General features: G+C 38.6%; 1 protein-coding gene across 2 annotated transcripts; it reads right to left on the bottom strand.

Annotated features, from left to right (window-relative positions):
* Positions 1-41: 41 nt before the first annotated feature.
* si:dkey-98f17.5 (uncharacterized protein LOC569123 homolog) lies at positions 42-11,043 on the bottom strand. Of its 2 annotated transcripts, XM_063898214.1 has the most exons (12): positions 10,848-11,043; positions 9,462-9,573; positions 8,238-8,331; positions 7,415-7,469; positions 4,478-4,618; positions 4,236-4,396; positions 4,032-4,130; positions 3,259-3,404; positions 2,931-3,102; positions 2,707-2,819; positions 1,765-1,852; positions 42-1,073 (listed from the first exon to the last, which is right to left on the bottom strand). In XM_063898214.1, exons 1-12 carry the CDS (start codon positions 10,957-10,959, stop codon positions 1,020-1,022), a joined length of 1,347 nt encoding a protein of 448 aa, XP_063754284.1. In that variant the 5' UTR covers positions 10,960-11,043; the 3' UTR covers positions 42-1,019. The 2 variants fall into 2 exon arrangements, with proteins under 2 accessions (XP_063754284.1, XP_063754286.1); XM_063898216.1 differs by lacking the exon at positions 42-1,073 and having other exon boundaries at positions 1,811-2,043.
* Positions 11,044-12,463: the final 1,420 nt, after the last annotated feature.

The following is a 12,463-nucleotide window of genomic DNA, read 5'->3' as shown; positions in this document are numbered from 1 at the left end:
TCACCCTATTATAACCAGGAGACAATGAACAGACAGTTGAGTAACATTTTGTAGAAAATGTTTAATAATTTGATGGTTTGCAGGTTTATCAGAAGTTTCATTCCATACATTGTTTTTATCAAAAACACATTTCTCGTTTGTTGAGCCACGGAACAGATAAATGTGCACACACAAGTTGTCACAAAAACAAAGATGTTCCTTCAGGATGACGAAACCTGGGAGGTTCCTAACACACAACGCCAACTGACAGCTTTCACAATGATAATGCAAACAGCCTGTAGAGGTTTTTCTACATTATTTGGGTAAAAGCATCCCAAATATTATAAACATATCAACTAACACTGGATTGGAGGCATTACATGGTGTAATCACAAAACTAGATTGAGGTTGCACATTTCTTTAAAACATGAAGGCTTCAGTGCTCATTTACTGACAAGTTTGCATATACTCTTGTAAAAGAGTACCTAAATCACAGATCTCCCATGGCTTATGTAAAAATATTCCAAAAATATCTGAAGGCAGCACACTCCACACGACAGAACAAACACTGTGGATTCTTATTGGTATGAAAATATTGGAGAAATTGTCCGAGCATATGTGTAATCACAGCATTGCTTGCTGTAGTATTACTACATTATGGTACTTTATAAAAACACTAGACAGACTTCTGGACGGTGCTACATGAGAGCTTTAAGATCATAGAGGGCATCATAAAAACATTTTGTGCAGGCAGAGAGCCACTGCGGTTTTGTAAACATTATCTGCCGGCAACAACTTTTCATTGTACTAGAAAAATCGAGGATATAAAAATCGATTCACATTATTACATTTGTTTACATCAAACAACAACAATCACAGCTTCTCCTGTACTGATTAAAAAAGGCACTTCATCTTTGATCAAAACTCTTTTGAGATGATAAATGTTGGCAGTGATATCTGCTGCATTGAGAGGCTACACACTGAGAAGACAGAAACCCGATCACCTGGCTGATGATCGTCTGTTTAGAAGCACGACTGATTCAGAAGTCAGACTCTGCTGCACACTGCTGCAGGTACCAATCATACAATTTCCCCTGTGGAGCAAAAATGAACTCTGTCAGATTCAAATGACTGTGTTTTGTTATTAAATTAAGCAAATGAAATGTTGTTAGTTCATCTAAACCTGTATTGAAGTTATAATATTTGACATATTAATGAAACCTGAATACAATTGATCCGTTTTTCTGTTGTCATGCCTTTACATTTGGTAAAGACATCTCTGGACTGAAAAAACTGAAACATCAACTTCAATTAATTGTATTATGTAAACAGTTTTCAGATAACTGTATTACGTTAGTTGAAAGCAATACTATTAGGTTTAAATAACAAATATTGGGTTGAACTTTACTATATTGCTTTCAACTAACCTAATAAAGCTATGTGACATTTGTTGACATAATACCTTTAGTTAAAGACACTGGTTCAGTTTTTTCAGTGTGTAATTTTGTTTTATTACAAATATATCTGCCCTTCCTTTGCCGGACTAAAATTGCCTTTCTAAGCACATGAGATTCACAGGAAATGGTGCAGCATGTAATCCATCATCACCCCCTTGTCATTTTTGTGTTGCTGAAAACATCTCTGTAGAGCTGCAGAGTTAGGTTATAGCTTTTGCCTGTGATTTACTAAATAATCTTCTGCATTATGCATATAAATTACATATGGAATAACTGCAGCTTTGACTTTTGTGCTACACATGACATAATCGCACTAAAAGAATCTCACCTTCTTGGTTTTGACGATATCCTGAATGTAATTGCTGTACTCTGCCATCGTCCTCTTCTCCTTCTTCGTCAGAGTCTTATTCCCTTGGCTGAAAAAGAAGAGCATCCAAACAATGATCAACGTCCCCCGGGTGTCAATGCGTGTGCGTGTGTGCGAGAGTGTTTTTATTATCTTTGGTGTGAATCTATTTGAATTAAAAAAAAATAAACCCTCCTTGAAAAGACATTTCTCTCAGATGGTTAAAGTTGAGGATTTCATTCAAAGTAGCCCGGTTCCCCTCTGGACAAAATTACATGACATATTATTTATCAATTGTAATTTTGACAAAATAATCAGACATTTTGAAAAGTTGACATTTAGAAAAAAAATCTGAACTTTGAAAAAAAAGTCGGATCTTTTAGGAAAATAGAGATCATTTTTAAGAAATAGTCGAAAATTCAAAAAAGTGGAAATTTGGAAAACAAATCTGAAGAATGAAAAGAAAATAGAAAGATAACAATGTGTGAAGTTTTAAAAGAAGATGATCAGTGCCACATGAAGAAGGAGTTAGAATGAGGAGAAAAAATAGTGGGACATTTTTAAAAGTCGACATTTTGAGAAAAACTGAGATTTTTTTTAGGAAAGTTGTAATACTATAGTCTACATTAATTCAACTATCTTCTCCATTTTTTTCTCTGATTCAATCCTTTGGACATCAAGTCCATCAGATTTTCCTGACCCCAAAAATAACCTAAACTTATACAAAACACAGAAATAATTTGAGAAGTTGAATCCTAATAAATCCTTGCTCTCCTTTTGAAGAACATCCTGATCAGTCAATAAGAACAGTATTCAAATTGTGTTCTGTTCATTGACTAATTAATAATCAATGATTCTGCTTTGAAGCTATTGCTCAGTTCTCTACGTGTGTGTATGTTTGGATTGAATGCTCATGACACTCACCCTGCAAAATATTTTGCTAGGAAAAGCAGTAGGTAGCAAAAAGCTCCAAAAACGATCACAAACACCACTTGTCCATCTTCTGGTATCCAGTCCCATAAATAAATAACTATTCCCTGTAAGAAACAAAGAGAGAACATTCAGAGAACCAAGTTGACTTAAAACAAAATAAGACATGATGTAACAAAGTTATATATTTTAATTCAATGCTATTTATTTTCTCTTACTGTAAAAATGTAGAGGGTCCTAGATGGCCCTTCACCCAGCAGCTCGTCCATCTGCTCGTGGGAGAAAGTGTTCACGATGAAACTGAGGATGAAGAGCGCAGGAAGGAAAATACCCAGAGCGCCGCATAAAAACGAGTGAAGACGGAAGCTTTTGTTGCGAGTCACATGGGCCCTGCGTTCAAACAGAGGAATCTGGTTTTAATATCACATTTTCTGCAGCAGATAACACTGGGTGACTCTTATCTCATCTCTGTACACGTGTTGTGGTTTATTTGCTTTGAGATGTCATATTGCATCTGGTTATATTACATTTAACAAATATTCCAACCTGTCCTGCTCCAGCCTGCTGCTGATGGTGGAACAAATAAGGTCACAGTCTTTCTCCAGCTGGTCCAGGGTCTTCTGCACGGCTTGGTTGATGGTCTTCTCGATGGTCTCACACACCACATCGATCTGGTTCACACAGCGGCTCGGCTAAACAAGACAAAGGCTCATCAGTTTTTAATATCTGTACAAACATGTGAGCAGGGGTCTGGATAAAAGATCCTGAGGGCGTTGTGACTGACAGCCATGTGCACTTAGCAGGAAGTGAAGCTACTCTTGCTCAGCGAAAATAAATCGGAGGTCGGACGGTGGACACAAATCTACCGCACTCTGTGGTTGTAGATCACAGGATGCTGCAGTAATAACTCAGGACTTGGGCTGCAATAGTCAAAAGGTGGCTTATCAGAGACCTTGGTTTACAACCTCTGCCCCTACCTCGACTCACTCGAGAGTGGATAACTCTCTCAGCTATCATATTGCAAAATAAATCACCCTGTTCCAGACATCAGGAGCCAGCAGGAAACCTGGAATGGAGAATTTACATTCGAGAATAATCAATGTTTGTACGACCCCAGGATAGCAGAGCTTTAAATCCAGACCTAAGATCAGACATGGACCTGAGGAGGGGTTTGTCCTGGCCAAAATAATTTCGATATTATCTCCGTAATCATCAAAATATGCTTAAAACTAAAACATAATGGACTCAGTAAACCTTTTATTTAGTGAAGAAACACTGACTGCTCCTCACAGGAACATACATCAAGAAAACAGTCTTACTTTCTGTGGGTTGGGGATGTATATCGTAGGCATCTCAAAACCACATTTGTTGAGACCTGGACGGCGACACAGCTCCTGGACTATCTGCATCATCACCCTCTGCGGAAATAAACAAATATTAGTTCTATTTTCTGGATTAAATTCACTTTTGGCTAAAAATCTATCAGAATTTAAATTAAAAAGGCCATTCTAAAGTGAGCATACCTGTCTGTCTGTGTCCTTCCCAGCCTCGTCTGCCTTGCTGAGGTAAAACCGCAGTTTCTCTCCACATGTCTCACTCAGCTTCTCCACTATGTTGAGTGTGCGTTTGCAAAGCGCCTGGCCCATTGGGTCGAAGAACACAAATACCAAGTCGGCCTGTTCTCCTGCATATAAAACAAGCAAACATCCGTTAGAGGAACACACACACATTGAGATTGTACAGTAGATATCCTGCAAAGACATACCCAACCACGTAATGGCGGTGTTGACATCAAAAGGGTAGACCATGTCTCCGTCCACCAGACCTGGCGTGTCCACAAATGTCACCAGGCTGAACTTCTTCTGCTTGGAGGTGGAGATCTCAGCAGACAGGTAGTCCATAACACCTGGAATAAAACAACATTGCGTGTGTACAGGTGCTTCCTTCAGGATAAATGTATAGTAACAGACCATAAATACAAGGTTGAGTCTCTTCAGGAAGCGGTCACCTCTAATGACCACATTATTATGTGCCAGTGGGAGCCGCAGTGCGGTCAATACTTGGAAACCTGAGGAAGGCCAGTGACATTAAAGATCAAGAAGAACGCAGTCAACTTTTTGTGCTATTGCAAAAAATGGGCATTTGCGATAATATTGCAAAAAAGTACAGCGTGATTTAGAAAAATATCTAATCTAGGCTGCACACATGCATTTAGGTACACATCTTATAAAAAAAGCATTAATAAATTCTGGTTAAACAGCGGCCACACCCTCTGGTCTTTTTCGTTTTATCATAGTCCCTTCTGCTGAGCGGTCTGGTGTCTTGGTTGCACACAACAGCTCTTCAACTGGCAGCTTTAGTGTGGGGCGTGGGACATAAAGCTAGCCAGTGAAGAACGACTGTGAGGCAACGCGCTGTGTGGGGTTCCCATGCTCCACCACAACCACCACACACGAGTCCCCCTCAAACCCAGACTCTGAGCGCCAGCACAGCATCACTATTTAGACACGTTTAACAAAATAACCCCACCCACTGCCCCATCCCCCCTCTACACACACATTGGCCTGGGATGACACAGAGGCTGTTTGATAGGAAGCGGGCAGGTGTTAACAGTCAGTACAAATCCCATCCTTGTGCTGCAGCGAGCAGAGCTGCTTTGGCACATTAGCATTCCCTCATGTTTCTCTTACATCAGCGTGGCCATAGTGCAATGCATCTAGGAAGCTTATTCCCACAGTGTAGCAATTATTATTGTTGCATGCAAGGTGAGTTAATGCTCTTGTGGGAAAAACATATAGATGCAGATACTATAAAGCAGCTTCATGTTACAGGTCTATACTTCCCTGAGACATGCATCTATTTCCAAATCAGGAAGTCACTCTAAACCTTTGGCATGGATACAGATGTAATTCTTCACTATAGAGGGAGAAACGTCCCAAGAGACTCCCAAAAGGTGAAAAGGAAACGAGAGCGATACTCGCCAATGGGTGCTAAGTTGCTCAAGTGACTGTAACTGAGAAGGCTGCACTGGAGAATCTGCGCACGAGGAAAAGGGTAAAGGCTGCAATAATGCTGCATCAACCAAGACTAAAAAAGAACTTGTTGGGCTAAACAGGTCAAACCATGTCTAGGGTGAATATATATAAAGAACATTTGTAAAAAACACAGCCAAAAATCTATGTATTCCCACAATATAGCACTTTAAAAACTAGCCATTCACTTGCAACGCAAAGTCTTGACAACAGGTTGACAACATATAGACATAAACAACCTTTATGTCATTCTAAAACAATATTAAGAAGTATCTCCTAAGCAAATCCCAAAGGAGAACACACTGCATAATCAGCAGCTATACTCCCACATAAGGATATAAGGTGCTTTTCTGATGAGTCATCCTGAGCCGCTGTGACAGGTAAACAAGCGCTGATATTTCCAGAGGCGACGTTGAAGTTGAAATAAAAAGCTTGCTGGTATTTCAGCAGCATATGGTTGCCGTTGCTCGGGTCTGCAGAGTGGAGCTGTTGCTGCTGCTGTGCCGTCTCTAATGGCTGTGACATTTCTCAGCAGCTCCTCCTGACTCCACTGCACTGCTGTCAATGGGGCGTGTGACTCACAAGCCATACAGCGAGTGCTCCGGTCCGCACCCAGTGAACCTCCACTCTCCACACACTCACCGTGAAACGCATGCACATACATTATCACCCTCCCCCCTCTGAGAGCAGGCACACCCAGACCTTCTGCACCTCAACATCCAGTGTACACAGAACAGAGGGTCGAGACTAATTGTCTTAAAAAAATATATACTGCTAATAACGACTCCTTATTCAATGTGAGAGTAGTCTCAGTTTCCATATCTGACACAAATGGAATGACTATGGGAACTCGATTGTTGTCGGATTATATAAAGAAAACTTAATACGTCAAAGATATGACTCAGCGTTGTTGAGTCATCAAGGTGAAGCTAATAACTCCACCTCAAATCTCAAAACACACAATGCAATGGATTACATGTTTTAAATTGTTTGATCTCAAATAGAAAAAAACTCTCCACTTCTGAACTCAAAAGGAGTCCGTAACACACACATTTTAAACATTCCCAGTAGGATAAGGGCCAGACAGCAGGGAACTAGCTTACCATAAAAAGGTAACCATCTGTGGCTGCAGCTCATGATTGCACGTTTCCTGCTCACTATCCCTAATGCAGCTTCTCCTGCTGATTTTAACTCTTTATCCTCTCTTACATGTTTCCTATCATGATCCCAGCAGAGGAAAAAATCCATAAAAAACAAAATCCAATTATTTATTTTTTAAATTGTACACACGCTAATAAAGGATTGACATTAATTAGGTTTTTTAGGCCTCATGGAAAGGCCAATGTGAAAGTGTTGTGTACTCATACTGCAGAACGTGAGTGTAGGAAATGTGTTACAGTATTCAGTATAAAAGACTATTAAGGCTAATTATCCTCACAATAATTACATAAAACATGTACTTTACTGCTCTATTATGTGAGATATGCGAGTTATCAGATGCCTCATTAGAAACCAAGCAAACATTTCTCATTATGATCTGATTAGGAACATAGAAATGCAGTATGGCATATAATACATAATCAGTGCAACTATGGCAATTACTTTCTATAGTGCCTTTTTTCAGAAAGCCATTAGAGTGACTGATGCTACAACAACAGAAAAAGGCTTACCTTTGAACTCAAGGATTGGTCGAAAGTGAGGGTAGAGATGAAGCGTTGCGTTGCCCTGTGAAAGAGTTAAACAGAAAATGTAAGGAATGACCTGATGAGACAAATATTGATCTGCAGCCTGAGATCCCTCCCGCTTAAACTGAGACCTCTGTCTTCTCGGTATTCTGTCCTCCACCAGCTGCAGCTCGATTTAAGCTTTTCCAGTACACAGAAGATAATCCTTCCACTCCGCAGTCCTGCACTGCAAATATATTATTCATCCTCATCAGCCTCACCACAGCAGGATATGAACAGAGAGGAGGAGGATGAGGATGAGAGAAGACGGAGAGACAGGTGTCTCCCCTTCCTGTTTGTATGCTGCACTGAGGCAGCCTCTATGTGCGTGTGTGTGTGTGTGTGTGTGTGTGTGTGTGTGTGTGTGTCTATACATCAAAGTCCCTCATTGGAGCAATCAGCATACAGAAAGAGAAATCACCAGCGACTGAGGGAGTGCCTCTTCGTACAAGCTGACATCTAACGCATCGCCTCATCAACTTTTATGAAGAGGAGCAGCTTCACTTCCATCACTGTAGTCATAAATACAAAAATCCCTCATCCTCAAAACTGAGAAGTGCTGTCTGAATATGAAGAACTGTCAATTAACAAACACTGATTTGAGCTGGATTCAATTATAAAAGCATTAAAGCGGAAGCAGCACAACGCTGGTTTTATTTATTGTAGTTCTCTTTTTAAGTTTCAGTACATACTTGGCTTTTCATCAGGTGTTATACACATGATATTTTATGAGAGCCGGAAATGTCTGCCATCTTTATGATGTTCTTACCGTCAATGATTCTCTTTTGCGACCACTTGTGACAAACGTGAATCCCTGAGTTTCGATGGCGACACCTGCTTTCTGTATGTGCTCCTCAGCGTACCTGAAATGACATCCAGAGGCATCAAAACCTATTATCTTTAATGTTGTATTTATAAGTACACGGGACCTTATGCAACACACTACATTAGTGGGTCTGTAACAACTACTGTAGTATTTTAATTCATGATTAATAGTTACAATTCAAATGTGAATAAATTGAGAATCTCCATCATTACTCAACTATTGCAACTTACAGTGAAATAAACCAATTTAACAGCAGAAAATGGAGTCAGAGAACTTGTTTAATTCTTCCGTTTGTGTTAACACTTACTCTTATCAACAATTTCATGCTAAAAACACCTTCAGCCCCAGAGGAGGTCCTCCTTAAACACTTTAAAATATGTGAGGTCAGCGGCTGCAGGCATGATTGATAAATGTGCTCTTTATGGAGGTCGTTCAAAACACATTCCTGCATCAGCTTAGCGGAACATTTTATGAACTAACATGAGTTTCCAGCACCTCAGACAGACACTACAGTAGGGTATCTGTAGTACTTTTAAATGTTAAGCAAAAAAAAAAGCAAGTCTATACATTATTTAAATGGTAAATCAATTGGCAATATCTTTTGTAAAAGGTCAGACGTTTACTTTTATATTTTTCGAGCAAAAAAAGCAAAAAGTGCTGGATGTCTTTGTCTTAAAGGAATGACTTTTATATATACATTATTATTACTAACTTTTGAAGATGTTGCCTTGAGCACAGGGAATATGCCAAAGACAGATGGATAAAAACAAAAGAAAATATTCTGACAGCACTTACTATGACAGATATATTTGGCAGTGGGGTTTTGGTCTCTATCCCAATATTTCTTGAGTTTTATGAGACCATTGTGGGCAATGTTGCTTACAGCGAGCAATACTCAAAGTATTTCATTCAAAGCACTGTAGATTACTGTGATAAAGTAGCTGTATTAGCAAAGAATAGATTTATTTTTTAACTACAAATGAGTATCGACATTTATAAAAGAAAGTACTTCATCACAAGAAGTACATTTTATGGAGACTTTAAAAAAAAATGGAGTCCTAAATGCTCAGAATAAAAACAATAAAAAAACTAGTGAAATAAGGTCATTGTATTCTCCTGTTTTGGTTTTTCTGGGGCTTTATTCATATCAGCCATAATATGCATTACCAGTTAATGAAGGAGCTCTTCCCTGCAGAATGGTTCCCCATTATCATCACAATGATCTTCTTTCTGGGAGGCAGGAGCCGAACTCCGAGGCTGCTGGCAATCTTCACCAGGCCTTAGGACACACACACACATTCAAACACACACAGTGAGCGGATCATGGTGTTATTACAGTGGCATCATCTCAATGTAATGTGTGTTAATGTGTGTGTAGGAACAAGGTGATCCTGAGAAAGCAATAACCTCTCCTGATAAAGAAAGGCTTGAGATCATTGTACGTGGCAGAGGGCTTTCACAAATAATTTTAAATAAACACATGTATTATTTACGGATGAATAAAGGTAATTAGTTCAAATTAATTACACCTGTAACCCAAAGACAATACTTTATCATCAGTATCAAAAGTACATTTAATGTAGTGTAAAATATTACGTCTCACTCCTGTTATATTATAGCTTAATGCTGTTTTTGCATGAATAATCTTGCTGAATTGATGTGCCCCAGGTATGTTGCATTTGACTACTGTAGATGTTTATGGTAATGCTAGTTTAACACTTGTATAACATCATCATGTTAGTATGGTTTCTTTTCTGGGAGAACCATATATCTGCAGAAAGTAAAATATTTGTAAACTCAGAAAAACAGCCCTGTTTTGAGCTTAATTAGTAGGAGCAATGTACGAACACAAAGGAACACTTTATCCTGTTTTTCACAAACATTATCAATCACCAATTGTTGGGAGGCATTGTCAACTGGCCAAGAAGACGATGGAAAATTGTCACTTAATTGTAGATGAGTAAAACGTCACATAAGCCTCTGAAATGTAGTAAAGTAGAAGTGTAAAGTTGCATGAAATACAAATATTCATAAGTAAAGTATTCAAACATATGCCACAAGCTGTACTTATGTATTACCTGACTAAGGAACAGGTTTGTTGTTGAAGACTAAACAGTTCTGCAAATATTTACCAGTACCAACAACCGCCTGGGCTGCACCCTTGTTATCTATATCTCTAGCGTACTTTTCAGGAGGGGCTGTTTAGGTTGAGGCCCACTTGCTCAAGTCTGAAAAACAAATGTATCGATGAAACCTGACAGTGTGTGTGCGGTGTTCAGACAGGTTGTAGTCGGATAGGCGTTGCCCTCATGGAGCTGCAGCAGAGGAGCCCTTTTTCAATGTCATGTGTCTGACACTGACAGACAGCTGCAGTACACCTACACATACGTTTCTGTGCAAATTCACCCAGCAGCGTTTTAGTTTGACATTCAATAGAAACTTAGGTCCCACCTTACACTAAGTTACATAACCTATCAACTATGCGTGCATGGACCTGCTTTCACGGTGCTAACTTCATTTTAAGGTTGACGCATTATTCCGCGTAGTATTTACCGTTTTCGCTGTCGACATATAAAGTGTGGCATTCTTTCAGTATCTTCTCACTCGGTGTGGTGATCGCAGACTCCAGAGGGTTTGCTACAGACCGGGGCTTTCTGCCCGACATTATGAACTCAGTCTGCAGACAGCTGCCTCTCTGCTCTGTTTCCCCTCACCGCCAGTCGAAGAGTTTCAGTGTGACACCTCCAGGGGAAGAATTTCAGTGTGACACCTCCAGGGGAAGAATTTCAGTGTGACACCGGGACTCTCTGCCGCCGTGCTGCGGTCAGACAGCGACAGGACACCAAGGACAGAGGCAAGAGGTTTTAGAATAACTTAAATACCTTTAAACCCTTTGTTTTTACTCTTATTTGATAAAAAGTCATTATTTTCCTTTGCTTTAATAATGTTAAATCTTTTTTTTTATATTATTTTTTTATAATCGTTATATTTTTAACTATATGTATACGTATGTTATTTACAACCAAACAGGCAAATTCCTCGTATGTGTAAAAGTACCTTGCAATAAATTAGATTCTGATTTTATTTTATGTTTTTATATTGAAGGAAATGATGGACATTATATCACATTATTTATTATGCAGGCTACACACAAACTGGGGTTCACCATGTGTTTACATTATTGTCTTTTTTGATAATAGGTTTTTTTTAAGTTGGTGCCACATTGCTGAAGATTGTGTTAAGTGTCAGAAACTTGGTTTGGAGTCAGTCTATCTCTTCTTTTGGATGTAAAATGTAAATGTTTAAAATTACAGTCATGCATTTTGCAAACATGTTGTTTTTATTATAGAAATGGAATTAAAGTAACAACAGCCTTGTGGGTCAGCTAAGTTGTATAAAATGTGTAAATAAATATTAACAATTTTGCCTATTCATAACTTTGTAAGGAGTTCGTGTATTTATATATGTTTTGATATATGTCAATAGTACAGCATTTTGACCTCTAGATGATAGTGGTCTATGAGGTAACACTGGTCAGATGTATTAGGGTCACAGGTCACAGGAAATTGAGCACAGGTGGCGGGAACACAGTCCTTGAACTTTACTCACTGCAAATGTGTCAAATTACTGGAACATTTAAATCAACAACATGTTTTCCGTTTTAAGTCTACATTTTCATTGAATTACTGATATATATTTGAAAAAACGACTTTATTGTAAACCTTTCAGAGAACTATTTGGAATATGTTTTTACTGTGCACATAGGTTTGAATAAGAAGATATCTGGCTTTCAACACGTATAAATTGTTAAATCCAGGAGGTTATGAATGTGTATTGCATACATTCCTAAATAAAAGGCACTATTTTTATTTCTCTTTGCTTAAGAACACATGAAGAATAAAATCAAGTAATGGTTGAATTGAAGAGAGAAATCCACAAAAAAAAATGGAAGCTGAATTGTTCTTTATATATGAATGTTGTTTATTTCTGGTGTGAATATGCACTCATGCCCAGCCCACATGAGCTCACATAAAAGACACCAAAAATAACGTCAGTAACGTCAAATACTCTTTCAGGTTTTTAATAATAAACCGTAAGAACACACGAAGAGATTAAGGACAATTTACAAAAAAATATATAATATTATGTGCAAAACCAATAACACATAA

This window comes from Eleginops maclovinus, chromosome 12 (assembly GCF_036324505.1).
Source record: "Eleginops maclovinus isolate JMC-PN-2008 ecotype Puerto Natales chromosome 12, JC_Emac_rtc_rv5, whole genome shotgun sequence".
Classification (NCBI taxonomy): domain Eukaryota; kingdom Metazoa; phylum Chordata; class Actinopteri; order Perciformes; family Eleginopidae; genus Eleginops; species Eleginops maclovinus.
Note: the sequence above shows the minus strand (reverse complement) of the source record. Positions and strands in the feature narration are given on the sequence as shown.

What these genes read in the sequence shown, in the direction of transcription:
- si:dkey-98f17.5 (XM_063898214.1), bottom strand. Translation starts at nt 10,959, where the DNA reads ATGTCGGGCAGAAAGCCCCGGTCTGTAGCAAACCCTCTGGAGTCTGCG. An exon ending in ACCAATCCTTGAGTTCAAAG is followed by an intron (nt 4,619 to 7,414) that starts GTAAGCCTTTTT and finishes GTTTTATTCCAG; the next exon opens with GTGTTATGGACTACCTGTCT. An exon ending in GGAAGGACACAGACAGACAG is followed by an intron (nt 4,131 to 4,235) that starts GTATGCTCACTT and finishes TTATTTCCGCAG; the next exon opens with AGGGTGATGATGCAGATAGT.